Source organism: Oncorhynchus tshawytscha, linkage group LG18, assembly GCF_018296145.1.
Source record: "Oncorhynchus tshawytscha isolate Ot180627B linkage group LG18, Otsh_v2.0, whole genome shotgun sequence".
NCBI lineage: Eukaryota > Metazoa > Chordata > Actinopteri > Salmoniformes > Salmonidae > Oncorhynchus > Oncorhynchus tshawytscha.
In genome coordinates, this window is record NC_056446.1 from 9,717,570 (window position 1) to 9,742,949 (window position 25,380).

Sequence of the window (25,380 nt, forward strand, 5' to 3'; positions counted from 1 at the left end):
ACTTACTTCCTTAAAACTTATTAAAGCATTGTTGGTTAAGGGCTTATAAGTAAACATTTCACTGTAAGGTCTACGCGTCCTTGGCATTGTGTTGTGTGACAAAACTGAATATTTTAGAGTGTCCTTTTAGGTGCACCTGTGTAATGATAATGCTGTTTAATCAGCTTCTTGGTATGCCACACCTTTCAGGTGGATGGGTTATCTGGGCAAAGGAGAAATGCTCACTAACAGTAAATGTAAACAAGTTTTTTGTGCATATGGAACCATTTAAGGGATCTTTTATTTCAACTCGTGAAACACGGGACCAACACTTTACATGTTGTGTTTATATTTTTGTTTTAATATTGTTAATGCACTAAACGGGAAACAGCACTGCGCTGCACTTCATATTGATCTGTCGAAAGCATTCGATACAGTTGATCACGCACTCCTGCTACGGATGCTATTGCTACGGATGCTATTGCTTGAACGGTTGTTCTCAGAGCACCACTGGAAATGAGACCCTGGTCTCAATGGTGTGAAAGGTTAATAAATACATTTAATCAATTCAACAATGTATTCTCACAAAAATGTATGGTTTATAAAATGTCATGTTTATTAACGTTACATAGATGTTCCGTAGGCAATTACACATTTTTCACAAGAGTTTGAGGACGACAATCAATGGTTAGCAAAAACCACAAAAGTGGTCCGAATCTCTAAAGACAATCACTGGACAAACCACACACCCTCTAACATGTGCACAAACCTGCAATGAAAAGTACTTAAGCAAAAACAAATGGGACTTTGTGTATGCAATATTGGCATGCATTACTTGTCATTTCACTTGTTTTGTCTTCATAAAGTGCCACCTTTTTACTGTTAGACATGCTAAAAAGTAACGCATGGTCACCTCAATGTTGAATAATATAATAACTAGGAAGGAGTTGTTGTGACCTCTGAAAAGGGAGAGACCTTGTAACAAGAGCCCATGTTTAGCACATGCTCTGCTGACAGTCTGCATCCCAAATAACACGTATATAGTGCAATACATTTGTCCAGAGCCCTAGGGGCCATGTCAAAAGTAGTGCACTAATATAGGTAATAGGGAGGCAACCACTGGCTGGACAACCTCAGCAGCTTCATACAATACAGGTGGCAGGAGTATTCAAGTTACCATACAACCTGCATCCCAAACAGCACCCGATTTCCTTCATAGTGCACTACTTTTGACGCAGGCTCTGGTCAAAAGTAGTGCATAATAAAGGGAACAGGGTGCCATTTGGGACAAAACCAACATGACAGGTTGGCTTACATGGTCCAGCAGGTGCTGGCAGATGCAACTACCTTGCAACCTTTTTTGGAAGACCAAACCGTGGAGGCACGCCAGAATAGCTGTCAAATTTGGGTCAGCTTGACATTTCTTTCCCTCCCCACCATATGCCCAGGCTGCTCCATGCTCGCTGTTTGCAAATGGTCTTTCATAATGTACTAAATAGATCTTTCTGGACACACACACATATATTTATTTGGACAGTGAAGCAAAACATTTAATTTGGCTCTTCACTCCAGCAATGTGGACTTGAAATCAAATATTTTGGATTGGAAATCAAACGTTTTATACTATGCGACAGTACAGAATGTCACCTTTTATTGCATTTTTTTATTCAACATTTCTTTAACTAGGCAAATCAGTTAAGACAAATTCTTATTTACAGTGACGGCCTACCCTTAATGACGCTGGGCCAATTGTGCTCCACCCTATGGGACTCCCAATCGGCCGGTTGAGATACAGCCTGGAATCAAACCCGTGTCTGTAGTGACGCCTCTAGCACTGAGATGCAGTGCCTTAGACCCCTGCGCCACTCGGGCAGTCTATTTGAGGCTTTTTTTCACTGTTTAGAAATGAAAGCAGATTATGTATCTAGTCCCCCTATTGTAAGGTGTCATAAGTATTTAGACAAATTCACTTAGTGTATTAAACATAGTCAAAAAGTGTAGTATTTGGGCCCATATTCCCAGCACACAAGGACAACACCAAGCTTGGGACTATAAATTGGTTAGATGCAATTGCAGTTTGTTTTGGTTGTTTCAGATTATGTCGTGCCCAATAGCAATGGTAAATAATGTATTGCGTAATTTTATAGTCACTTTTATTGGAAGTAAGACTAGAATGTGTCTGCACACATCTACATGAATTTGTGATTACGGATAATCATGGCTAATGATGAGTGGGAAAGTTAGATGCATAAATATCATACCCAAAAGAAAACCCTAACCTCCACTGTTATTGGTAATGGTGAAAGGTTAGAATGTTTTGGGGGGTATGATCTTTCACCCTCCAACTTTCATCATTATTAACAATTCAGTCATGATTATTCGTAATCATGGTAGCATCAACATTAATGCAGAAGTGTTCAGAAACATATTCTTATTTACAATAGAAAGTGACCACAAAATGACAACACATTATTTACCATTCATTTCTATTGGGCACAAAATGATCAGAAACAACCAAAACTATTTGCAAAGTCAGAAGCTTGATGGAGACACTGCTAGGACTATGACACCAAATACTAAACTTTTGACTAAATGGAACACTATTAGTGATTTTGCCCCCCCCCGCCAAAAAAAGGTACTGTACTATACTGTTGTCTCATAAAACATTTGATCTCAAATCCAAAATGCTAGAGCACAGAGCAAAATTATAAGTTTTAGCATCACTCTCCAAATATATATGTACGGGAGTGCACATACACATACATCCTATCATGTTGGACAGACAGTTAATGTTGATGTTAAAGTGAAGCGAATACTTTTCTACAGCAGAAACTGCACGTCAGGAAGGCCGGGACAAACACAAACTCAGGAATGGCGATATTATTTACTTTAATTGAGCTTTTATTCATACCAAAACGCTGAGTCGTGGTGAAAACGAAAATTATTTAAATTTCCCACATACTGACAGCTCCTTGGTAACGACAGGCGTTCATTTACTAGAATCATTTCGAGTGGAACAATAAGGAATGAAGTGTAAAATATTTTTGGGGTCTTTCTCTTTTTTTTCTTGGCGAGGAAGGACAGGGAGCATCTCAGTTCTCTCCTTCCTCTCCAGTCTCTGGCTCATCTGCTGCATTATCAGACGTCCATAGCTGAAACACACAAGACAAAAAAAACATTAACAATGCACTGACCATAAGCATTTCAGAAGTCACCATCTAAAAATTAGGTCACTTTGGATAAAAGTGAAGCTAAATTGTATATTATACTAGTGCTCCACTTAGGTCAAATCATTTCAAAACCCTATATCATAGCTAATCATTCACAAATGGCACCGCCTCCTGCTTGAGATTAAAACACTAAACTAAGACGCACATACACTAGAGGGGGTTGCAGTCAGTGCCTGTGTTGGTGAATGGATATAGGTGGGATGTGTCCAATCATGTCGCTCGGTGGAGGGTGGGCAGATGTGCTGCAGCAGTGACCAATCTCGTGGCTCTATGGAGGGAGGCAGGAGGGTACTTACTGTGAGGTTGTCTCTCAGCAGCTGCATGATGAGGGTGCTGTCTTTGTACGAGTCTTCGCTCAGCGTGTCGAGCTCAGCGATGGCGTCATCAAAGGCCTACGAGCACCCACACAAATAATAAAATGGTTGATATACGCATATGAACAAGGAGATGAAAGGTAGAGAGAGAGGGCATATAATACATCTCTGTCCCTGTATAGTGCGCACCACATAATGGCACCCTATTCCCTATATAGTGCACTTCTTTTGACCATATGGGTCCCGGTCAAACCATATGGGTCCCGGTCAAAATAAAGCACTATATAGGGTATAGGGTGCAGAGTGGGACGCCGCCAGTGTGGGCTTCTGTGTTGTGTCATTTTCCCGACCTGTTTGGCCAGTGAGCAGGCCTTCTCTGGGGAGTTGAGGATCTCGTAGAAGAAGACAGAGAAGTTGAGGGCCAGGCCCAGGCGGATGGGGTGAGTGGGCTGCATCTCCTTCTTGCTGATGTCAAACGCCTCCTGGTAGGAGTCTTGAGAGTTGGATATTGTCTCTGTGGAGAGGAGGGGGGTAAGAAGGAATAATTAAGATAGAGAATGTTTTTAGAGTCGGAGCTCTATGTCCCAAACGGCACCCTAACTCCTTATATAGTGCACCACATTTCAGGCCCATAGGCTCAAAAGTAGTACACTTCATAGGGATAAAGGCGCTATTTGGGACAAACCAATTGTCTCGGTTTGATTTCACAACCTTTGTAAAAATGTGACTTTGGTCAGGAAGTCATGCGTCTCTAGGCATCCATCACTGCTCCAGATGGCGTCACTTTCCTTTCCCTGCTCTGGCCTGGCCACTGTTCTGACAATTGTCAGCCTATCTGAAAGTGTTTCTGAGAGCTATGCTATATGAGATAATGGGCTTATAAATATCCTTTGTTGAGCACCGAAGCTACAAATAGTGCCCTGGCATTAAGAATAACAAAGTACCGGTGGCTCTATAAGGCACTGCATTGCATGCAGTAGTGCTAGAGGCGTTACTATGGTCCCGGGTTCATATCCCGAGCTGTGCTTACAACCAGCCGTGGTCGGGAGTCCCATAGGACGGCGCGCAATTGGCCCAGCGTCGTCCGGGTTAGGGGAGGGTTTGGCCGGTGGGGCTTTACTTGGCTCATCGCGCTCTAGCGACTCCTTGTGGGGGGGCCGGGTGCCTGCGGGCTGACCCCGGATACCAGTTGAACGGTGTTTCCGCCGACACATTGGGGCAGCTGACTTCCGGGTTAAGCTGGCGGGTGTTAAGAGCGGTTAACCAGGTCATGTTTCGGAGGACGCATGATTCAACCTTCGCCTCTCCCGAGCCCGTTGGGGAGTTGCAGCGATGAGACAAGATATTTAAAAAATTGGGGAGAAAAAGGGGGTAAAATAGAAAAAAATATATATATATAAAAATTATTAAAAAGTACCAAATAATCCCCTGATATGATCCATGTGGACCTAATTGCAGAGTGCCTGAAGTGGCTGCCAAAATAAGCCAGCAAGAGCTATGCTACTAACTGATTAGACCTAGGCCAACATTTCAACTGTTCATTTGTAACTGGTGCCATACATCCTTCCCTTCCCCGTTTCAACCCCCTCCATCTTCAATTGGGGCAGGGAGGGAGGGAAGAGACCCCCAGGGAGGGAACATTCATATAACCATCTCCACGTTCAGAGCCCAAACTAACTCAGCCTGCAATAAATCAACAAACTTGAATCCCCTGAAGCTAGAGGTCTGGATGGCGCTCAAACACACAGAATGTATTAAGATTTTTTTTTTCTTCCAGAGGGTGATGCATGCTTGAGTAAACGCTTGTTAAATACCTTCAAGCTCTATAATGATTTGAGGGGAAACAGGAAAACAAAAACAGATGTCCTATCAACACATACTGTCTGACAACAAAACAATATCAACAAACAAAAGATAACTGGTGAGCATCCCAAATGGCACCCGGTTCATTTCCCATCTAGTACACTATGGTTGACCAGGGTCCAGGGCTTTGGTCAAAATTAGTGCACTAAAGAGAATAGGGTTCCATTTGGGACGCAGAGCTGCTGTCCTCCCTGGTAGACTGTCTGCTCTACAACAACCATCATTTCATTTCATGGTCAGACTACAACCTCATAAGCCCCTGTAATCCTTTCTACTACAATGCAGTTTATGCTTGAGTCTTTTATCCACTGTAAACTCCTGGCTCCAGTTAAAGGGAGGGACAGTGAGAGCTAGGGCTGGGAATTGACACGGACCTCACGATACGATATTATCACGATACTTAGGTGTTGATAAGATATGCATTGCGATTCTCACGTTTCTAGATGTATTGCGAATTGATACTACGATTTGATGTGCCAAACACATTGCTCACTACATGTCTGCTGCAGAGGGAGAGGAGAAAACTAGTTTTGATCAGTCAGGGAAATAAGTGCTGAAAACATGTTGCTCACTATTTAAAAAGAAGATGGAGAACAAGCTATAGGCTGTTGGGCTCCCAAGTGGCGCAGCGGTCTAAGGCACTGCATCTCAGTGCTTGACGCGTCAGACCGTGGTTCGATTCCAGGCTGTATCACAACTGGTCATGATTGGGAGTCCCATAGGGACTGGGTTAGGGTTTGGCCGGGGTACGGCGTCATTGTAAATAAGAATTTGTTGTTAACCGGCTTGCCTATCTTGTAACTATCAAAATCCCCCCCGTCCTGAGAGAATGAATCCCAAATGACAGCCTATTCCCTATATAATGCAATACTTTTGACCAAGGCCCTTAGAAAATAGAGACATGGTCCGTGTTCAAAAGTAGTGCACTATATGGGGAATAGGGTGCCATTTGGTATGTAGACGGCAACTGATCAGTCCAGAGGACCAGTACTTACCCTTCTTGTCATCTCCGGAGGCCACCTCAGCCAGGTATCTGTAGTAGTCTCCCTTCATCTTCAAATAGAACACTTTGCTCTCCGCATTGGGAGCATTTTCAATCAAATATTTGCTCAGCAGCCCCTGAGGGAGAAAAACCGACAGGAGGAGAGTTAATATTAATGTGAAGAACCATTTGACACGCACGTCTGAGTCGTCTTAAATAGCACCCCATTCCTTACATAGTACATTGGGGCCCTGGTAAAAATGTGTGCACTATATAGGGTGCCATTTGGGACACGTCCCAGCTCATTTTGTACACAGGCAGGATTCCATGACAGGCCACAGTTCAATAATTCAAATTGGAGGGAGAAAATAATTGGAAGAAATGCGTAGAAGTTGTAACTTCAAGAAAAATAGTATATTTTTCATTAATATGATCTGCTTTGAAGAGGAGAAAGAAAGTGTGGCATCCAGAGAGGGAGTGCTTCTTCAGCAACGGAAAATTTAATTTACAAAAAGGAAAAAAATTAAATGTGATGGACTCCTTCCAGTGGTGCAGGATGACTCGGGTTAAATAAAACCTTGGACATCATTTTTTGGAGTTACATTCTCGTAAACACACCAAAAAACACTGCATGGTTATCGCACATATAAAACATTGAATGAGTCCCAAATAGCACCCGATTCCCAGAATTGGTCAAAATTAGCGCACTATATAGGGTGCAATTTGGGACAAACCCCTATCAATTATTGTAGCTGTACTTTGTTGACTTATCCGTTGCCTCAGATTGTGTGCTACTCCCACAAACAGGTTGTGGTGGCATTTACATGCACATAACACTGGTACGAAAGAATGAGCACTCCACAACCAGCTTCCTGTGTAAACCGAACAATCGTCCACTTCCTCTTAATAAGGGCATGCTGCTTACAGCAGTAGACAGAGTCCTACCTAGAGACCACGTGTGTTAGGTAGCCGGTTCCCACATACGTTTGTGCTCGTCTACTCCATAATTGTTATCGTCGAGTCAATCGTGTTTGGCATGGCAGTGAGTGACAGGTAGTTGGCATGACAGCACAAACTGGCTCTAGACCACACGTGTGGTAAGCAGTTATCAGCTCCCTGCATCTGCGGAGGTCAGTACTACAGCATGGTGAGGCCAATGTTCAGCCCCAAGGAGGGAGGCAGGGAGGAATCACAATGACATCATTTGTGTTTCATCTGTGTAGTGGGCGAACCCAGAAAACACAGTGAAAGATGCGGAGGCATAGAGAACTCCGTGAAAGGCTTGAGGGAAGGTGATACCAAATGCAGGCCGCAGTTAATGCTGGCTCTCTAATACCTGATTATCAGCTCGGCATGGGTGTGACGACAATCTGACAGCCTGGGTGAGACGCTTGGTGACAGCACTGACGCACAGGCAACTACACATGCCAGAGCACAGCACTGACGCACAGGCAACTACACATGCCAGAGCACAGCACTGACACACAGGCAACTACACATGCCAGAGCACAGCACTGACGCACAGGCAACTACACATGCCAGAGCACAGCACTGACGCACAGGCAACTACACATGCCAGAGCACAGCACTGACGCACAGGCAACTACACATGCCAGAGCACAGCAGACGCACAGGCAGGACTGTTACAATGACCGTACTACAACCACACTGGCAGTCACGAGCCATGACCGCAGTCAAATTCCATGTGACTGTTGAGTCATGGTAACTAGGCTTCTCCAAAACGGCGCTCTACTTGGCTGGCATTAAACGAACCGGGGGAAAGCGTCCTCCATTCGCTATTCAAGTGCATACAGATGTCTTTTTTCCCCCTACTGCCCCTGTTCCGACAGGCGCATGATAAATCACAACTAATTTCACACATTATTTAGTGTATGTAAAGACAAGATTATATTGAGAATAGTCTGATGGGTGAGAATATCATCACTTGATGCTCAGCGTGTGCAGTCTAAGGCAAGAAACAGCACATGCATTTTTTTTGCAACTTTTTCTAATCATAGTCACATGCATTACGTAGCCTAGCCCATAGGCCTATTTGTTTTGTATAATAACTGAAGTGGCCAAATGTGTATATATACATACATACACACTGCTCAAAAAAATAAAGGGAACACTAAAATAACACATCCTAGATATGAATGAATGAAATATTCTTATTAAATACTTTTTTCTTTGCATAGTTGAATGTGCTGACAACAAAATCACAAAAATTATCAATGGAAATCAAATTTATCAACCCATGGAGGTCTGGATTTGGAGTCATACTCATAATTAAAGTGGAAAACCACACTACAGGCTGATCCAACTTTGATGTAATGTCCTTAAAACAAGTCAAAATGAGGCTCAGCGGTGTGTGTGGCCTCCAAGTGCCTGTATGACCTCCCTACAACGCCTGGGCATGTTCCTGATGAGGTTGCGGATGGTCTCCTGAGGGATCTCCTCCCAGACCTGGACTAAAGCATTCGCCAACTCCTGGACAGTCTGTGGTGCAACGTGGCGTTGGTGGATGGAGCGAGACATGATGTCTCAGATGTGCTCAATTGGATTCAGGTCTGGGGAACGGGCGGGCTAGTCCATAGCATCAATGCCTTCCTCTTGCAGGAACTGCTGACACACTCCAGCCACATGAGGTCTAGCATTGTCTTGCATTAGGAGGAACCCAGGGCCAACCGCACCAGCATATGGTCTCACAAGGGGTCTGAGGAGCACATGGAGGGCTGTGCGGCCCCCCCCAAAAAATGCCACCCAACACCATGACTAACCCACCGCCAAACCGGTCATTCTGGAGGATGTTGCAGGCAGCAGAACGTTCTCCACGGAGTCTCCAGACTGTCACATGTGCTCAGTGTGAACCTGCTTTCATCTGTGAAGAGCACAGGGCGCCAGTGGCGAATTTGCCAATCTTGGTGTTCTCTGGCAAATGCCAAACGTCCTGCACGATGTTGGGCTGTAAGCACAAACCCCACCTGTGGATGTCGGGCCCTCATACCACCCTCATGGAGTCTGTTTCTGACCGTTTGACACATGCACATTTGTGGCCTGCTGGAAGTCCTTTTGCAGGTCTCTGGCAGTGCTCCTCCTGCTTCTCCTTGCACAAAGGCGGAGATAGCGGACCTGCTGCTGGGTTGTTGCCCTCCTACGGCCTCCTCCACGTCTCCTGATGTACTGGCCTGTCTCCTGGTAGCTCCTCCATGTTCTGGACACTACGCTGACAGACACAGCAAACCTTCTTGCCACAGCTCGCATTGATGTGCCATCCTGGATGAGCTGCACTACCTGAGCCACTTGTGTGGGTTGTTGACTCCGTCTCATGCTACCACTAGAGTGAAAGCACCGCCAGCATTCAAGTGACCAAAACATCAGCCAGGAAGCATAGGAACTGAGAAGTGGTCTGTGGTTATCACCTGCAGAACCACTCCTTTATTGGGGGTGTCTTGCTAATTGCCTATAATTTCCACCTGTTGTCTATTCCATTTGCACAACAGCATGTGAAATGTATTGTCAATCAGTGTTGCTTTCTAAGTGGACAGTTTGATTTCACAGAAGTGTGATTGACTTGGAGTTACATTGTGTTGTTTAAGTGTTCCCTTTATTTTTTTGAGCAGTATATATATATATATATATATATATATATATATACATACACACACACACACACTAAGTAACAAAATCAAGCACACAGCCATGCAATCTCCATTATCGAACATTGGCAGTAGAATGGCCTTACCGAAGACCTCTGACTTTCAACGTGGCACAGTCATAGGATGCCACCTTTCCAACAAGTCAGTTTGTCAAATTTCTGCCCTGCTAGAGCTGCCCCGGTCCCTCCTGCAGCAAAGCACCCCAACAACATGATGCTGCCACACCCGTACTTCACGGTTGGGATGGTGTTCTTCGGCTCGCAAGCCTCATCCTTTTTCCTCCAAACATTTATATTTTTGTTTCATCAGACGAGAGGACATTTCTCCAAAAAGTACAATCTTTGTCCCCATGTGCAATTGCAAACCGTAGTCTGGCTTTTTTATGGCGGTTCTGGAGCAGTGGTTTCTTCCTTGCTGAGCGGCCTTTCAGGTTATGTCGGTATAGGACTCGTTTTACTGTGGATATAGATACTTTGTACCCGTTTCCTCCAGCATCTTCACAAGGTCCTTTGCAGTTGTTCTGAGATTGATTTGCACTTTTCGCAACGAAGTAAATTAATCTCCAGGAGACAGAACGCGTCTCCGCCCTGAGCGGTATGACAGCTGCGTGGTCCCGTGGTGTTTATACTTGTGTACTATTCTTTGTACAGGTGAACGTGGTACCTTCAGGCATTTGGAAATTGCTCCCAAGGATGAAACAGACTTGTGGAAGTCAACCATTTTTTTTTCTAAGGTCTTGGCTGATTTCTTTTGATTTTCCTATGATGTCAAGCAAAGAGGCACTGAGTTTGAAGGTAGGCCTTGAAATACATCCTCAGGCACACCTCCAATTGACTCAAATTATGTCAATTAGCCTATCAGAAGCTTCTAAATCCATGACTTCATTTTCTGGAATTTTCCAAGCTGTTTTCCAAGGCACAGTCAACTTAGTGTATGTAAACTTCTTACCCACTGGAATTGTGATACAGTGAATTATAAGTGAAAGAATCTGTCTGTAAACAATTGTTGGAAAAAATTACTTGTGTCATGCACAAAGTAGATGTCCTAACCGACTTGGCAAAACTATAGTTTGCTAACAAGAAATTTGTGGAGTGGTTGAAAAATGAGTTTTAAATGACTAACCTAAGTGTATGTAAACTTCCGACTTCAACTATATTAATATCAAATAATGCCACGGGAATTACAGGCAAATCTTGTCTGCTAAATAGACTAGTGTAACCCACAGCCATATGGCATAGCCAGATCAGGGCATAACATAAGGAGGACTTAGAATATGCTATTCTGTTCTTCGGAAATAGGCTAAACTTTCTTCATATCATGTTTCTTTCCTGCCTAAAATAAATAATGGATTAATTGTTATGGTATAAGCTATATTAAAACAACATTTAAAATACTTTTAAAAAAATGTAGATGTTCCAGATGTCTACATCAGTGGCTCGTAGGCTATGCGTGGAAGCCAGGAGATGCTAAACGTTTATGTTAATTAACGTTAAATTACCGTGAGACTGGCAGTTATTTGCATGACAGTTACCGGCTGACAAAATGTAATGATCGCCACACGTACAGGCAACTCCACCTGCCCCACAGTACTGACGTGTACAGGCAACTCCACCTGCCCCACAGTACTGACGTGTACAGGCAACTCCACCTGCCCCACAGTACTGACGTGTACAGGCAACTCCACCTGCCCCACAGTACTGACGTACAGGCAACTGACGAAACACGTAAAAGTGTTTTATTGTCACATACACCAGACAGATTTTTTCACCTTGTCAGCTTGGATATTTGAACCAGCGACCTTTCAGCTACTGGCCCAATGCTTTAACCACTAGGCTACCTGCCACCCACCCTCACTACACCTATACAACCAACTGTTGACAGTGAGTGTCCCATGACATCATACTACTGCTGTAGAGATGCACAGAGAGGGGAGATACTTTGGGATTTTGGGAATGAGGCCCTTTAGAGTCAGATGAACTCGTGGATATCTTGCAGTTTGAAGGAAGTCAGCATGCAGTTGGAAGGAAGTTGCTAACTAGCGGTAGCGCAATTGCTAGCAACTTTCTTCAAACGGCACACAGAGACCTAAAAATGGTATTCATGAGTTCGTCTGACTCTGGGAAGTAGATAGAGGGCCTCATTTCCAAAATCCCAAAGTATCCATTTAATTGTACAGCTTAACTGCTGCTTTTTCTGAGAAGTCACATGCACACACTTAAGCCACGCAGCAAACCCAGGAAATGGGCTGAACTGGCAGCCATTTCCTCCGAGTGAAATCGTCACCACAAACATCCTTAGAGAGGCACTCCTCCATCCTCAGCAGCCACAGCGCAGTGTGTGCACACACGCGCGCAGCAGGTATGCGTGTGTTAGCAGGTCAGTGAAGCAGAAGTCCTTCTCAAAGACTCATAGCATGCATGATTCAGCACCTCCAACTGAACATTTTACAAGGCAAAATAAAAACCTCATAATTGGGCCTGACAGTTATAGTGGAGAGCTCACTTAGCTCACTTAGACAAATTCTTAATTACAATCACAGCCTACACCGGCCAAAACCTATGGGACTCCCAATCACGGCCGGTTATGATACAGCCTGGATTCTGCGTGGATTGAATTTCGCTCTCATTTCTCTGCTGCCATCCTCTCTATGAGTGTCCCAAATTACACTTTATTTCCTATATAGTGCACTACTTTTGACCGGAGCCCAAAGGACTCAAAAATAGTGCACAACTTAGGGAATAGGGGGCCATTTGGGACAGACTATTTCTTCCAGTTTCATCTTATCCCTGGTGGGAGGGTGGGAATCAGGACAGAATAAATATTTTCTCTTCCTATCGTCACCAGCAACCTTCACAGATAGAGGGGAGGAATTTGTACACCTCCCTACTGCCTCCCAACAAACATGTGCTCAGACATTAAGTATGCGTCCCAAATGGCACCCTATTCTCTATATAGCACACGACTTTTGACCAGTGCCCTACGGGTGATGCACTATCAAGGGAATAGGGTGCCATTTGGGACACATCCATTCAAACAGAGCGCTGGGGCACGGTCATGTCGTCAACACTTAGCCAACGTTGACTTTCACCCTATACCACAAGTGTTAGTCACTGACCTCCCCATGCACCTGAACAACCAAGTAGCAGGAGCACATGACATAAGGTGAAAGTGGATGACAATGTTGACGCTGTAGTGCCATACTGTGACCACTGAGCTGGATTATTTCCATAGCCTAGCTACATTTAAACGGTCATCTGACCACAGCAGATGGCATATCCCCGTTATTCATGGTGACGAGAGCAAATTAACAGTGTCACTAGCACAGACAAAAACTAAATGCTTCCAGTCCCCTTTTATTTTGACTTAAACCATTTAACCCATTGCACATAACACAGTACCAGAAGCAGCATATTACGCAGTCATTATAAACATTGGTCAAGTCAGTATCCTTATGGGTTTGTATGGGTTCATGAACAGCTTACCATAGGTTACACAAATCCAGCCTGCTCCCAGATCTGTTTGTGCTCTTGCCAACTCCATGCATGTGGGTAAAGAGATCATTGGAACACAAAACGTGGGGGATAGAAGGGCGCCGTCATTGGCGCCCATTCAACAAATCTACCAAAATGGATATTCGTCAAATCCGCCATGATTTCTGTGATCTAACAGGCCCACAAGGTGGTTAATAAAATCCAATTTGGATATATTTGGCTGTTTTCACTGTATAATACTTAGAAGTTGTCCTTTTAGGGTTTAGAGAAAAAAAAAAGGTAAAAAAAGTCTGCTAAATGCTAACTCCCATTCATATAAGCTGGTAGCAAAGCTAGCATATAGAAATCAGTGGTGGTAGTTGAAGCCGTTTTTAAGTGAAGGCGAATGCAGTCAATTGGTGATGATGACATGAACATGTATTGGGGTTGACATCATTTTGAGGGTTCCTGAGTGGCGCAGCGGTACCACAACCCGCCGTGATCTGAAGTCTCGTAGGGTGGCGCACAATTAGCCCAGCGTCATCCGGTAAAGGGGAGGGTTTGGCCCGGGGTAGCCCGACATTTAAGAACAAATTCTTATTTTACACAGACTTGCAGAGTTAAATAAAAAGTTAAATAAAAATAAAAAATCTACACAAGCATTATACTCAGATTTGTACCCCAACATAGTGTGAAATAGACAAACAATTGCTAACTGTAGGCTAATTTGATGGGCGGCGATGAGGATATTCTCAATCCATCTCCCACAGGGGGGACACATGGGTGGCATTGTCAATGGAATTTGACCAAAGCAATGACATATTTACCAAACATGGAATGACAATGAGTTGGCGTGACAGCACAGACAGATAGGCAATACAAATCACCTACTGTACCCAATGTGTGATAACTTGACCAGACACAAACATCACTGTCCCTGCATGTACCCACTACCTAGAATATGTAATAACAAAGATACTTATTATGTAATACGAGGCTGGAGCATGAAGGCACTAGCCCAGAGGGGCCCTGTGTAGAGCAGGGCACTAACAGATGGCCAATGCAGATTTAGAGCACACAGATGCTGCTCAGCCAGTGTGCGAACTAGCTCAGCGTTGAGCCTGCCACACCAAAACACTAGGCTGCATCCTCAATGAACATCCGTGTCTGTCAGGGTTACAGCTTCCGTTACACACAGGACAGGAAGTGACACAGCAGGATGATGTGTTATTTAAACAGAATATTTTGTTGTTTTTTATTTGACAGGTATAGAGCTATAGACTGGTGACATAGGATGAAGGGTGGAGACTGGGATTGAACCCTGGTCTCCAGTGGGGAGGCGTGTACATGTGGCTTGTGCCGAGAATATTGCCCACTTGACCATGGCTCTGCATGCCATATAGAGTATACCAAACATTAAGAGCACCCACCATCAGAACGGCCTCATTTCATCAGGCATTCCACAGGGATGCTGGCCCATGTTGACTCCAATGCTTCCCATAATTGTGTCAAGTTGGCTGGATGTCTTTTGGGTGGCGGACCATTCTTGATATACACGGGAAACTGTTGAGTGTGAAAAGCCCAGCAGCGTTGCAGTTCTTGACACAATACGGTATACCTGGCACTTACTACCATATCCCATTCAAAAGGCACTCTGAATGGCACACATTCCATGTCTCAATTGTCTCAAGGCTTAAAAATATTTATTAAACCCATCTCGTCGCCTTCATCTACACTGATCGAAGTGGATTTAACAAGTGACATCGATAAGAGATCATAGCGTTCTCCAGGATTCACCTGGTCAGTCTACGTCATAGAAAGAGCAGGTATTCTAATGTTTTGTACACTCAGTGTATGTAGGGTAAATTAAGGGCCTGTGTGGATGAGAGCTTGGCTTGCTTCGATGAACAGCCTGACACCCCCATCACAGCTCAGATCAAAAGGGTGTATGTGTGCTGTTGAGGGAACTGCAAGACTGGAGTTAGGAAACACTGGAATAGATGGTGGACCTGTCTGGATTACTGGTAATCTGCTTTAATCCACCAGGGAGCTAGATCTAAACCTCATCCACAAGAAATACTATACAACTGAGCTTTTCCTCCATCACCAAACACCTAGAATTAAGTGTGTACAGCACAATTGAGTATGGAGGACAACTGTATAGACCAACATACAGTACCAATCAAGCACACCTACTCACTCAAGGGTTTATTTATTTGTACTATTTTCTACATTGTAGAATTGTAGTTATTTCAAAACTATGAAACAACATATATGGAATCATTTAGTAACCAAAAATATCTTAAACAAATCCAAATATATTTTATATTTGAGATTCTTCAAAGTAGCCACCCTTTGCCTTGATGACAGCTTTGCACACTCTTGGCATTCAACCAGCTTCATGAGAAATGCTTTTTCAACAGTCTTGAAGGAGTTCCCACATATGCTGAGCGCTTGTTGGCTGCTTTTCCTGCACTCTGCGGTCCAACTCATCCCAAACCATCTCAATTGGGTTGAGATTGGGTTGGGTGATAGTGGAGGCCATGTCATCTGATGCAGCACTCCATCACTCTCCTTCTTGGTCAAAAAGCCCTTACACAGCCTGGAGGAGTGTTATGGGTCATTGTCCTGTTGAAAAACGAATGATAGCGGGACTAAGCGCAAACCAGATGGGATGGCGTATCACTGCAGAATGCTGTGGTAGCCATGCTGATTAAGTGTGCCTTGAATTCTAAATAAATCAGACAGTGTCACCAGGAAAGCACCCCCACACCATCACAACTTCTCCTCCATGCTTCACGGTGGGAACAAAACATGTGGAGATCAACCATTCACCTACTCTGCGTCTCACAAAGACACAGCGGTTGGAACAAAAACAATCATTAAGGCCTGATTCATAAGGCCTGATTCTGAACAGTTGATGTTGAAATGTGTCTTTGACTTAACCTCTGAGGCATTTATTTAGGCTGCAATCTAGGTGCAGTTAACTCTAATGAACGTATCCTCTGCAGCAGAGGTAACTCTGGGGACTTCCTTTCCTGTGGTGGTCCTCATGAGAGCCAGTTCCTCATAGCGCTTGATGGTTTTTGCAACTGCACTTGAAGAAACTTTCAAAGTTCTAGAAATGTTCTGTACGGACTGACCTTCATGTCTTAAAGTAATGATGGACTGTTGTTTCTCTTTGCTTATTTGAGCCGTTCTTGCCATAATATGGACTTGGTATTTTACCAAATATGGCTATCTTCTGTATACCACCCCTACCTTCTCACAACACAACTGATTGCCTCAAATGCATTAAAAAGAAAATAAATTCCACAAATTAACAAGGCACACCTGTTAATTTAAATGCATTCCAGGTGAATACCTCATGAAGCTGGTTGAGAGAATGCCAAGAGTGTGCAAAGTTGTCATCAAGGCCAAGGGTTGCTACTTTGAATAACCTCATATTTGGATTTGTTTAACACCGTTTTGGTTACTACATGATTCCATATGTGTTATTTCATAGTTTTGATGTCTTCACTATTATTCTAAAATGTAGAAAATAGTAAAAATAAAGAAAAAACCCTGGAATGAGTAGGTGTGTCTAAACTGTTGACTGGTACTGTATGCTCAGGGCTAGTGCGTCTTTGTTTTTGCATTATTATTTAAAACAAATTGAACATGTTTCATTATTTATTTGAGGCTAAATTGATTGTTATTGATGTATTATATTAGGTTAAAATAAGTGTTAATTTGGTATTGTTGTAATTGTCATCATTACAAATAAATAAAACAAAATCGTCCGATTAATCAGCATCAGCTTTTTTGGTCCTCCAATAATCGGTATTGGCGTTGAAAAATCATAATCGGTCGACCTCTACTATCAGCCCTGGTCAAAAGAAGTGCCCTATATAGAGAATAGGGTGCCTTTAGAGATGCATGCCACACTGTTCTGAGGGATAAACTGAAAAATACAGCTAAGCTTCACACAAACATCTCTGCCCTATTTAAAGCATGATGGTGACGCATATATACAGAGGGTTATGGAGCTGGTTGAGTAGTTAACAATAAAGAGTAGTACTATATATGGATGAAACGGTTACCGGTTTCACGATAAACCACAGTAAAATTCCTGACGATTAGTATTGCCTTTTCAATTATCATTAAAACCGTGTTTGATTACCGCGGTTTGATAAACTCATGGTAAATACTGTCCAGCATCAACCAAAGTTAGCAACAGTCTGACGTAGGAGCAGCACGCAACGTGGGTTTTGTTTCACGTGAAACATGGCGTAAGGCAGTGACAGCGCTCGGGAGATGTTTCTGCCTTCAAAGAGGACCAAAACTGAAGTGTGGTCGTATTTTGGGTTTTACAAGAGTGCTTAGGGAAACTTAAAATCGAAGATGGTCACCCTGTCTGCAGAACACTCAACAACAAAAAATGCCGCGAAAGGGGGCAACACTTCAAATCTCTTGAGTCATATCTTCGTGACCACCACCAACTACTTTATAGCGAATGCAAGGTAAGTTAACTTTTAGCTCAATGCATGATGTGGAGACTTCGGAATGGGTGAAAATGTCATGGTTTGTCTGCTAATAGCTTGTCAACAATGTAAACTAAAGCTTTCAGTGTTACCTACGCCTGTAAAAACACTACGCGTTGTTCTGCGGCTGTATGCGTCGTGTGTCTGTAGACTCTATTCAGACGTTGCACAGAATAACACGTTATGTAGTTTAGTCACCCAACCAACATATTTTGTTCATTTAAAATCCGGCAGTCGTCGACTCGGTTGTAAAACTGTTTCAACAGGAGAAACACTATAGACTCCTGTTTTTACGTCAATTGTTGGGCTCATTGCAATTACTATCACTGTCTTCTTAAGACACATTTGTATTTATGTAAATTGTGCATGGGGTCATTGCATATACTGAAATACTACACAGAAGATAGACTGTGTGTGTATATAATATTAAATATAATCTAACACCAATAATAATACTACATTTGCCATTCCCTTGTTTACAGAGTGGGCGTACAGCAGGCAAACCCAGTGATGCTACTGGTCCCTCATCTACAGTTGACACACACACTCGAGCAAGCATTTTAAAAAAGGCAGGCTGCTGATGCACCCACATCAAAAAATGCTCAAGACCTCACTACAGCCTTTTCATACTACATTGCAAAGGAGATGATGCCATTTCAAATCGTTGAGAGGCCTGGCTTTGAGGCTGATGAAGGTTGCCGTGCCTCACTACAAAGTGAGCGCTACTAATTTTATTTTTGGTTTCTTTATTTGGATTTGCTTACTTAAGGTTGTGTTCAATTAAACCTGCGCTAGGGAAACTTACCTCTCATGGCCACATAGTGCCATCTTTAATGTTATTATTTTAATGTTTATGGACACAAAGTGCATTGTGCTGCTAATTTTATTTGTTGTTTGTTGGTTTTCAATATAAAACTTGGTGAAATTGAGTGTGTCTATCAGTGCTTTTTGAACATTTCCACACATTTTAACAATACGGTGATAATACTGATAAGTGATCATTTCGGTCACTGTAATCGTGATATGAAATGTTCATACGGTTTCATCTCTAGTACTATACACACACAAGCTGAAGAGTGAGCCAATGGGAAGGTCATGCACTACTAATGAGAATCTCAGTCTTGTTTTACGCTTTAGGTGAGTATGTCAAGAATGCAGTTGACTGAGACACCCTTCAGGGTGTTGCATGAGTCTTCTTCTAGGACTGGGTCCTGGTCAGATAAAGCTTCTGCTCTTTTCTATCCATAGAATGGGGGAGCTATGATTACATTAGTCAATCATAAAGAGTAGATCATGCTCCAGTGGATAAACTGGCCAATCCAGGAACAGGCAGAATTAGAAGTTAGCCCATAGTATCGGCACACCTTGGTGTTAAACCGTGTCTTTTAAAGTGGATGAACATTAGGGGGCTGTGGCACCGGCATGTAATCTAAGAGAGATTACAGGTACCGTCTGTCACCATGGCCACGCCCACTTAAACCCTGCAGGCAGGAGTAAGAATAAACTCTCCCATAGTGACAGTAGATAAGACATCAATGCAAACAGGTCAGGCAACTTCCAGCCGACACTAGGATTCTGTCTGAAATAGCACCCTATTGACTACTTTTTACCAAAGCCCTATATGGGGTGAATAGTGTACCATTTCAGATGCAGCCACAGCCCTTCTGTATAACAAAGAACTGAGGGACAGCAAAGGCCACAGTATCCACCATCATCTCATTGGGTTGGGGCATATGACCAGCCCATGACAGCTCATGCTACAGCTGATCCCCAAAATAGTGTCACTGAGTCATTCAATACAACATGGGGATCTAGGTGTGTGCTTAAAATTAGCTCAGTTGAACAGGAAATGTATAGAACAAGTAAAAACCTTCCTGTACAAAACCCAAAATAAAAAAGGGACTTTGATCTGGAAAAAAAGGGTAGGTCGGCAGGGGGGCACACATTTTTAAAACATAGTGACAGGATTAAGGCAGTGCTGTCACTTGCTAATATTATCAGTTCCACAACCGCTAAGTATTATTTTAACGTGTCATCGTGTCTGGATGCTCCAACATCCCCACTGGAGGCCCAGTTCACATACTGCCGTTTTGCGTCATTTGATCTGGCATATCAAACTCAAACAGCCAATCCAACTAAACATCAGTCTACCAAGTAGAGCCCATTATTGTGTGGACATTTGCCGTGCCCTTTGGCTCAGAACGTATGACTGTTCCATTGACAACCCTAATAAAACTATTCAGTGAAATGTAAAAAAGAGGAAGAAAAGAGGTCCTGCCTGCCTTTACGGCCTGTGCCTGCAAACCATACAGGGCATTCGGAAGGTATTGACACCCCTTCACTTTTTCCACCTTGTGTTATGTTACAGCCTTATTCTAAAATGGAAACTTCAATCTACACCCAATACCTGAAAATGACAAAGTGAAAACAGGTTTTTAGAAGACAGGATTGTGTCGAGGTACAGATCTGGGGAAGGTTACACACAAAAATCTGGAGCATTGAAGCTCCCAAAGAACACAGTGGCCTACATTCTTAAATGGAAGAAGTTTGGAACCACTAAGACTCTTCCTAGAGCTGACCACGCGGTCAAACTGACAACTATCTCTGCAGCATTCCACCAATCAGGCCTTTATGGTAGAGTGGTCAGACTGAAGCCACTCCTCAATAGGCACATGACAGCCCGCTTGGAGTTTGCCAAAAAAGCACCCAAAGGCCTCTCAGACCATGAGAAACAATATTTTCTGATCTGATGAAACCAAGAATGGTCACGTCTGTAGGAAACCAGCACCCTGCGGCAGGGACTGGGAGACTAGTCAGGATCGAGGGAAAGATGGAGAGATATCCTTGATGAAAACCTGCTCCAGAGCGCTCAGGACCTCAGACTGGAAGTAGAACCTTCACCCCAACAGGACAACAACCCTAAGAGCACAGCAAAGACAACACAGGAGTGGCTTCGGGACAAGTCTCTGAATGTCCTAGAGTGGACCAGTGAGAGTCCGAACATGAAACCAATCGAACATCTCTGCAGAGACCTGAAAATAGCTGTGCAGTGACGCTCCACATCCAACCTTACAGAGCTTGAGGGGATCTGCAGAGAAAAATGGGAGAAACGCCCCAAATACAGATGTGCCAAACTTGTAGTGTCATACCCAAGAAGACTCAAGGCTGTAATCGCTGCCAAAGGTGCTTCAACAAAGTACAGAGTAAAGGTTCTGAATAATTGTAAAAAAATAAATATCTAAAAACTGTTTTTACTTTGTCATTATGGGGTATTGTGTGTAGATTGATGAGGGGAAAAGACAATTGAATCCATTTTAGAATAAGGATGTAAAATAAAATGTGGAAAGGGTCAAGGGGTCTGAATACTTTCCGAATGCACTGTATTGATTGTGAGCAGCAGTGGAAAGGGGAGGTCATTCCACTGCACCACTGTGGCTCAGATAATCAATTGGTGCAGCCTCTCTGCATAGTTTCAGATAAACATCACACCAATAGAAGCACTGCAATGTTAAAGTCCATGAATGAGGGGCAGCATTGCATTAGTGGAAACCAACACTGTTCTCAGGTTTTAGCTAGATACTGTATATGTTTGAGTCGTGTCTGAGACCATTTTTGCATTTTAACCTGCCACATTAATTAGCCTAACCTGCCACGTTACTTTTCGTAGCAGGTTAGAATAATTGACTTCTGCTAGTCAAAACCGGCAGACCCAGCCAGAGAACAGTCTTGGTTTCCACTAATGCACTACAGCAAACAGGGGATTTATAGGACTGTTCTATTTTGTACTACTAGTAAATAGATTGTCATAAAGAGGGAGGATACAGAAAAAAAAATGGATGACAGCTTCTTTCTCTCTCCTCGGCCTCACAGACACAGTGAGAATTTGTTGATGATTCTATCCATCTATCAAGCTTTTTATACCACGATTGACCATTTATTGACCCCCACAAATGGTTTATTGTGGTCGTCACAGACAGTCTGTCCTCAATTTCCAGCAGAGAAAGTGGACTGGGTAAATCAAATTTGGTTCTCTCAAAGCCATACATGCCCACTCATTCTGGCTGGCGGAAAAAACATTAACTCACCAATACGTCGTTGCAGATGTCTCGCAACTCGGTCTCCACCTTATTCCGGTACTCCTTCACCATCTGAAGCTTCTTGTCGCTGCCCTCGGTCTTCTGCTCGATTGCGGAGATGACCCGCCATGCGGACCTCCGGGCCCCGACAACGTTCTTGTAGGCAACCGATAGAAGATTTCTCTCCTCACACGACAGCTCTGCCCCCTTCTCAGTTACCTCCTTCATGGACGAAGCCATGTCGTCGTAACGCTCAGCCTGCTCCGCCAGCTTGGCTTTCTGAATCAGCTCTGTTTTATCCATATTTATGTGTTATTTGATGTTCAAACTGTCGCTCGCAGATGCAAATAGAGTCCCAAGAGAGCGGAAGGAATGGGACAAAGATGTGGGGCTAGATCGTGTAGATAGATTGTGTAGAACGATAGATATTTATAATCGATGGACAGGTGAATGGAGGTACAGGTATGTTATCCAGACAGGGACACCTGGGGAGGAAGATTAGAAGATTGTTTAAGATGGTCAAATCTTGCACACAACTTGTAGCGATGAAGTTGGTTGGTTGGTTAGTTCACCTTTTAGAAAAACAAATATATTAAATATTTGACTTGTTAATATAACATTAGCTAGCTGGGAAACTGTCCTGGCTTGACACATAAATTACTCCCGACTACTGCACACAGCTTTCACTCTCAGCGTCAAGCCAACCCACTGTCAACTCAGTCATGGTCGTGAGCGACCCAGTTAGGTGAAATGACACTAGCCAGACAATATTGTGTAACCTTCCCGCTTCCCCAATACTACAGTAACGTTAATACTTTTTAAAACGTATGATGCCAATGTGTGTTAGTTAACGTTAGCCAACCATCTGCAGCGGAGGCTAGCCAGGCAGATGTAGTCTGCTAACTAACGTTAGCTGGCTAAAGTAACATAACTACTCTTCTAACTAGCTAATGACGTTAGTTATATAGTGTATTAGTAAAATTGTTGGACGGATATGTTGTAATTCACTTGACTTGTTCAAGAGCTTACTATATAATACTATGTTACAACTTATGCCATCTCGTTTACAAGCAAAGTGTGGTGGTTTGCCCAACATCCAAATTTGATTGCCTAGCAAACTAACGTTAGCTGTCTGGCTGCAGTAAATAGCACGATACCGAATATTTTTTCTGAAGCACTGGCAGTGGCAACCACACACCGTAAGCTAACTAGCCATAGATAGACAGTTTACATTTCCTTACAATCGAACTTGATCTTAAATATAGTAACCAAACTACACATTCATTTCCACGATATAAAGAAGAAGGAATATTTCCCAACCTTTAGTTCGCTAGGTTGTTCCGATCAGCCACTCCAAGTAGATACACTATGAGCTTCGGGCAGGCGAAAAAAAGTTTACGCCTTCAACCAAACATGGCCAAAGGGCGTGTCCAAAAAAACAATAGCCCTATGAGAACCCGTCTTTGAATCGGAATTACCCGTCATGGTTCAAAACAAGAACTAATAGGACGATAGCGCGGGGAAAGAAGGAGGGCTTTTTGAGTCAACGGGGTTTCCGCCAATGGGAAAATTTGTTTTGCATGGCCCGGTGCGCAAGGTAGGCGGAGTTGGTGTGTTTTCTACCATTCCATTGGATCTTAAGTGAACTCTCTACTTAACCGGGGCACCGGGCCATGCAAAACGAAATCAACCAATTAAAGCAAGAGAGGAGACGTCACCATTACCATGGATATCCAACGCCCTCCCGTCACACCAATAGAGATCGTCAGTTTGTACACCTAAAACCCGGAAATAAGTTACCTCTGGTTCGTTCAGCCATCCCTATGGATCCCTATGGACATTTATAGGGAAAGAATAGGGTTTTGGAATTAACGCCGAAAATAAGGTCTATGGTTAACACAGGTTTAGGAGATCATATACGTTTTCTTCTATGAGATAATAATCAGTTAACGTGACCTTTATGAATTATGAAGCCTTTATGTGATTTATGTGTTTTTTATGATTATATAAATCCTTCAAAATTAACAAAAATGAGGTTAGCTGATGATTATCTCATAGAACAAGAAGTATAAGATCTCCTAAGCCTGTATTTATTGTTGTAGTTTATCCAAAAACTGCATTCATTTTCCTCATGGGCTTTGTCCAACTAACTGTGGTGGAGTTGGTGCCTACGAAAACATGCCATTACAATTTCTCTCTATATATACCTCAGTGCATTCCTCGAGAGATACTTTTGAGGAGATGGGAAACTCCTTTGGAATAGTATTAATGGCCATTGTGTACGTTGCCCATGCATCGTCAATGGGCCACGCAGTGCATTCTGGGTGATTCTGGGACAAGGAGAGCTCTCCTCCAAGGAGTGAATTGGTCGCAAGCTCAAAAACCAAACATTCGCATGAATTTCATCAACAACAAGTACAACATTAAAACATTTTCAGAGATGTAAGATAATTAACTTGTTCTCTGTAATATTATATTCCTTTGAAATCGTGAGATTGCATACTTTTGAGGAAAATAGGCAGGTTTCTCAACTAATAGTGCTTTCAAGACAACTAGGAACTCAAAACAAATTGGGTCAAATCATGATGTTAGTGACGTCTTCAGGTCAGAAAGTCAGAGCAATCGTTGCCAACTGGAATTCAGAGTTGGATGACTGTTGAAAACTATTTTTCCTAGTCAGAGATCGTTCCCAGTTGTCTTGAACACACTGAAGTCGGAAGTCTGACATTTCCAAGTTTCGAGTTGTTTTGAAAGCAGCATCATACCCTGACTCTGAGAAGGGATTTACGTGACAATTAGCATTAGCAACCGTGTGGCTCAGCATGACAACGTGAACGCGATTGGTCCACAGTCTGCTGGGTGGGGCGTTACACGTTCCTCCAATTCATTGACTAATGGGATTCCTATCTCCTTCTTTCTGTAATATCTCTGATCTCACACACATACAGCGTCAATGTAATCCAGAGTAAACCATATTTGATCAGTAGGCTAGTGGTTGTGGCAGATTGAACAAGATTGTAGCCACACACACATCTTTGCAAGATACTTTGCAGTTAAAATGTCCTTAATGGTTGGATCAGCCTATACTATTTTACCCAAAAGTGTGACCACCAAGAATTAAAGGAATAAGCTATTACAAGGCTTATGAGCCCACTTGTTTTATTTCCAAGCCCAGGTCAAATGTAGTGCACTATATGGAATAGGGTGCTATTAGCAACTCAGCCCCCCAGAAGTGGGAATACACCTGCAATGCTGCATCCACAAATTAATGGGTATCATAACCT

At 43.2% G+C, this 25,380-nt stretch overlaps 1 protein-coding gene across 1 annotated transcript; it reads right to left on the reverse strand.

The window, feature by feature from the left end:
- Window positions 1-572: 572 nt before the first annotated feature.
- On the reverse strand, window positions 573-23,569 carry ywhaqa (tyrosine 3-monooxygenase/tryptophan 5-monooxygenase activation protein, theta polypeptide a). The gene is made up of 6 exons (XM_024377750.2): window positions 23,417-23,569; window positions 22,106-22,581; window positions 6,382-6,505; window positions 3,874-4,037; window positions 3,506-3,601; window positions 573-3,131 (listed from the first exon to the last, which is right to left on the reverse strand). Exons 2-6 carry the CDS (start codon window positions 22,397-22,399, stop codon window positions 3,072-3,074), a joined length of 738 nt encoding a protein of 245 aa, XP_024233518.1. The 5' UTR covers window positions 22,400-22,581; window positions 23,417-23,569; the 3' UTR covers window positions 573-3,071.
- Window positions 23,570-25,380: the final 1,811 nt, after the last annotated feature.